Genomic DNA, 5,257 nt, shown 5'->3' with positions numbered 1-5,257 from the left:
GGGGGGGGGGGGGGGGTGTTTTCATTAAAAAAAATAATAAATAAACATTTATGACCACTGCCAGGGAACAAATATTTGTGGACTTTTAAATTAAAACATTAGTTACTGAGACAACTTCCCCGCATCACAATAAAACCCAGTTTCCACTATCACTTAGGCAATATGATGCCCCAACATGCTGCCTATGTAGGCAGCATGTTAGTTTTTCAGACAAAGCCCCTATCTCCAGCGCGCGCACTGTGAAGCGTCTCTGTCCGCGCCGGTGGTCCTGACAACAGCTGAAACAGTGACATGTACCTCGGTAAGTGCTGCCGGGTTGATAATGCTCCGGGTCTCCTTCCACTCGCAGTCTGAACTCACTGAAACCCTCCCTCCTGCCTCCAGCTCCGTGAGGCTGAGCCCGCGTTATCCAGCTGCAATAGCCGTCAGATGGAGCCGCTCTGTCCGCGGGCTCCTCGGGCACACTCGCGCACACGCAGCCGGTTAACAGCAGCAGGACAGCGGCTCTCCACATCTCCGATCGCTTCACTTTCATTTCCAAATACGCACTTACAAGCGTGTTTCTAGAGTGTTGAACTCTAGTGGAAACTAAACTTGGCTGTAATAACAGCCTCCCATATACGCAAATGCAGATATCTCCGCCTTCACCCTGTTATTCTGCCATCCTGAACTGAAGAGAGAAAGAGAGATGATGAATCGCCCGTCTGTACCCAGTGGCACATTCAGAGTGGACTGACTCTAGTGCTGCTGCCTCACACTGACAGCCGAATGGATTCAGCCACACAAACTCAAAAAACAAAGACCACATGCTCAGAACAGAGAGAGCCCCGGTTTTCAGATATTTTGAGAATCGTCAGAACAAATTATAATTAATTAATTATATTTTAAATGTATTATTAATAAATTATTTATACATGTTATAAATATTTCATTTAATTTTATTTCATGTGTTTATTATTATCATTCATTCATTCATTGGAACACTCTGCCTTCTCAAGCGCTCTCAGTGTTTGCCTATAAATATTAGAGCACCCAATTATTGGGCTCTCTTCTCCCTTTTTTGTAGCTGAACTAAACTTTTAACTTCTGTTTCAAATTTCAACCTTTATTTTGCCTTTTTGTAAATATTATGCATTTTAAGAAACAAAAAGAAAATAATTAAAAAATATGATCCACGACTATGACGTCAATGTAGTATTTGCATTGTACATTTTGATTGGTCTTCTTTCTTTTAAGCATTTTGCATATCGTTTTGTGATTAGTAGCCTATTTTCTTTCTTTAAAATGAAGTGTGTGTGTGTGTGTCACTTCTCCAAACCATACTGCAAAAATAGTTTCAAATAGGATGGACCCCAAATAGGGTCAATAAATGGATAGTTCCACCCCAAGCACATGCTAATGTTGGAAACAACATTGTTTCCTGGTCAAGATGCTTAAAGGCATTGTTCACTCAAAAATTAAAATGCATTATTTACTCGTCATTATCATGTATGGTAATGTCTCAGTGTTTTTTTTTTTTCTTCTTCTTCTTCTTCTTCTTCTTCTTTTTTTGTCCAACACTGTTTCCAACATTTTTCAAAAGATCAGTAATAATACCACAAATAATACCTTTTTCTTAAAACAGTGGCTTACTCAATGGTTTAGCTAATGTTTACTTGTGCAATTTAAACAGAAAGTGGTCAAAGAATATTCTCATTATAATCACTGGAGCTGTCAATCACTTCAGTTCAGCGCAAGTTCCCTGACTGAGTTCTGCTTTCTTGCCAAATCTCCAGTTACAGTGGGGAGTGAGGAGCCTGCGGCCCCATGCCTACAGCCGAATCACAATATTGCATGTCTAGATGAAGAGATTGACTTATACAACAATTCAACAGCACAAGTATATAAAACAACCACATAATTTCTTAAAAAACCCTTTTGTGTGGGGAAATACTTCCTTCTGCCACAGACTCAAATATCAAATTGACAGTTTAACAAGCCTCTGCTACTAATTTGAAAATGTAATTTTAAAGCTAGTAAGGAACTCTGAGTTGCTTTACTGAAGTTAAAAGCTTATTGTATTATAGAGTGGAGTATTATGAGAAAGAGATGGACTGAGTGAATGTGATTATCTACACATTCTTCAACTATCTATTTTCTTCAACTGTTAAAGGGATTTCCCAGGCCTGTAAATGCATTTGTTGGTTGCATACAAGGTGTTTAAAGTAAAATAATGTCCTTGTTTACAATCTTGTTCTGTTCCCTTTCAAAAGACCACTTCTCAATATCAAAAACTATTATTAAATACTACTATTAATATAAAAAATATTTATTAAACAATAATATTTAATAAACAACAATTATAAAAGTTGCTAAACAATTCAGTTAAAAGTACAAAGGCATCGCTCTGATACAGCATAAAGGTAAAAATGAAAAAATTATGAAACTTTGCCCATATCTAAAACGATATGCTCTGGAACAAATAATAAATTATTGAGACAACAACTGCCTGTAGATTTACCCAAAACAAGTTATATCTCATGTTTAACCACTATAGAGACATCAGAGTCGGCGGCAAATTCTAAAAGAACTGCCAGAAATAAGGCTGCTTTCGGCGGGTTCATGAGCACTGAATGGCTGCTGACGCCCTGAAGCTCACATCTCCAAAAATGTTGAAGCAAATGTTCAAAATAGGCTTTCAAAATCTTTATTAGGGGTGACCATCAATAGTAGAAGATTTGATGCTTCGATAGAGGGAGCCTGATTCAAGTACCAATCTCACAGTCAAATCTTCTCAGAGGTGTTGTGAAACGAGGGTCATAACATTTTGGCTATATGGGGGTGCTCAGTGTCTGATTTCACATAGAACTTAATATATAAGTTAATAGTATAGCCTATTATAATAATGTTGTAAATAAAAATGTGAAAAGAAATACTTTTAATAAATATTTTTTAACATGCGTAAATAAATCCAATAACCCCTGTGACAGATTTAAGTTTCATTTTCCATGATCCGTGACAGAGGAGCATCTTGGCGGCTTCTGCCGGCCAACATTAAAGTGATAGTTCACCCCAAAATGAAAATTTCATCATTAATTACTCACCCTCATGTTGTTCCAAACCCATAAGACCTCTGTTCATCTTCAGAACACATATTAAGATATGTGCGGTATGCAGTATTTTTTTCTACTCAAAAAATTCCGGTTTCGGAACGGTAATAATATAGAGGAACGCAGGAACAGAAACGTTAAAACATCGATTCTGCTCGGAGTGAACCGATTGATTTTTGTTTTGTTTTGTTTTCAAGCCCTAGCTGTAATGTAAACAATGCCTCGTAAGCAATCCCGGTGCACTGTGTTTGGATGTAAGACTGAACATTAGAGTCTTTATTTTCTCCCAACATCTGAGCCACTGAGGATGCAGTGAATTATTTATTTTTTTGAAGGTAATGGGCCTCAAAATCTACCAAAATAAGTTTATGTCTGCGCAAGTCGTTTCACTCCAGACTGCTTTGTGAATGTCATGTTGTTATAGTTATTTGCATTGTGTGTATGTTATAGAAGTATTTTAATTGATCAGTGCAGCGCTTGTGAGATTAGGTCGAGATTGGTTGCATGGCTTGGTGCAGTGAGCCACGCCGATGACTGGTCAGCACGACACAAGCTCTGTAATATTGCGCTGTTTCGTCCCACTTTCACACTTTCAGTGCATTTGGCTTCCCTTATGTACATTTGAACCCCTGCTCTCTCTATCAGTCATGTTGCTTTCAACGGTTGTTTATTGCTGTAGGTATGCAAAGCAGAGATGTATATCCTACACCCTCTTCTGGAGACGGGGTGGGAATATGCAGCTCATTTGCATTTAAAGTGATACGCACCAAAACAGCTTTTTTAGACAAGCCCCAAAAATGACATTTTCCAGATGTTATAATAAATGATATGTGGGGTATTTTGAGCTGAAACTTCACAGACACATTCTGGGCACACCCAAGATCAATATTACATCTTGTCAAAATGCGCATAATAGGTGCCCTTTAACACAAATATCTAATGAGCCAATCACATGCCAGCAACTCAATGCATTTAGGCATGTAGACATGGTCAAGGTGATCTGCAAAAATTTAAACCGAGCATCAGAATGGGGACTTTGAATGTTGCATGGTTGTTAGTGCCAGGCGTGCTTCTCTGATCTACTGGGATTTTCACACACAGGGTTTACAGAGAATGGTCTGAAAATGAGAAAATATCAAGTGATGGAAATTTTGTGGACAAAATGTCTTGTTGATGCCAGTGGTCAAAGGAAAATGGCCAGACCAGTTTGAGATGATGGAAATGCAACAGTAACTCAAATAAACACTTGTTACAACTGGGGTATGCAGAAGACCATCTCTGAATGCACAACACATTGAATCTTAAAGCAGATGGGCTACAGCAACAGAAGAGCACACAGGGTCCTACTCCTCTCAGCTAAAAGCAGGAAACTGAGGCTACAATTTGCTTGGGCTCACCAAAATTGGACAAAAGAGAATTGGAAAAAGGTTGTCTGGTCTGATGAGTCTTGATTTCTGCTGCAATATTCAGATGGTATGGTAAGAATTTGGCATAAATAACACAAAAGCATGGATCCATTCTGCATTCAATGTGCTGATGTAATGGTGTGGGGGATATTTTCTTAGCACATTTTAAGCTACTTAGTATCAATTGAGCATCATTTAAATTCCACTGCCTACATTGTTGCTAGCCTTGTGATGGCTACTTTCACCAGGATAATGTCATGTCACAAAGTTCAACTAATATCAAATTCATGAACATGGCAATGAGTCACCAGATTTCAATCCAATAGAGCATCTTTGGGATGTAGTTGAAAAGGAGATTTGCATCATGGATGTGCAGCCAACAAATCTGCAGCAACTGATGCTATAATGTCAATATGGACCAAAACATTTTGATTAAACATTGTTGTCAGACTGTATATTGGTGTGTCTGTGTGCGTCTGCTGACTACATTTCTTTTCATTCTTGGTTATTTATCATTCTTTATCATTTTTGTTTTACACATTTGGAAATAGTGTAAATAATAATAAAGAATTATAGTTGCTTAAAATGACAGAATTATATTTTCCAAATAAATTTATATGGTTTGACATCACCTTTTGGCTTTCTATAATTCTATAGGTAAAATGATTTGTCATTAGCTGTAAAGAACCTGCCTGCCCGAATGTCTTTCAGTACTTAACAATTGTAGCGAATCAGCTCATGGGGAAATATGAATAATTAACC

General features: G+C 37.8%; 1 protein-coding gene across 1 annotated transcript in view; it reads right to left on the bottom strand.

Annotated features, from left to right (window-relative positions):
• LOC107567810 (spondin-1-like) overlaps positions 1-715 on the bottom strand; it is a 197,787-nt gene extending 197,072 nt beyond the window's left edge. Inside the window, exon 1 of the mRNA XM_016253577.1 lies at positions 298-715. Coding sequence (XP_016109063.1) covers positions 298-535 — 238 coding nt within the window. The 5' untranslated portion in view covers positions 536-715. The remainder of the gene's footprint in view (positions 1-297) is intronic.
• Between the last annotated feature and the right edge of the window lie 4,542 nt (positions 716-5,257).

This window comes from Sinocyclocheilus grahami, unplaced genomic scaffold (assembly GCF_001515645.1).
Source record: "Sinocyclocheilus grahami isolate Dianchi unplaced genomic scaffold, SAMN03320097.WGS_v1.1 scaffold1190.1, whole genome shotgun sequence".
Lineage (NCBI taxonomy): Eukaryota > Metazoa > Chordata > Actinopteri > Cypriniformes > Cyprinidae > Sinocyclocheilus > Sinocyclocheilus grahami.
This window is presented reverse-complemented; position numbering and strand designations above follow the sequence as displayed.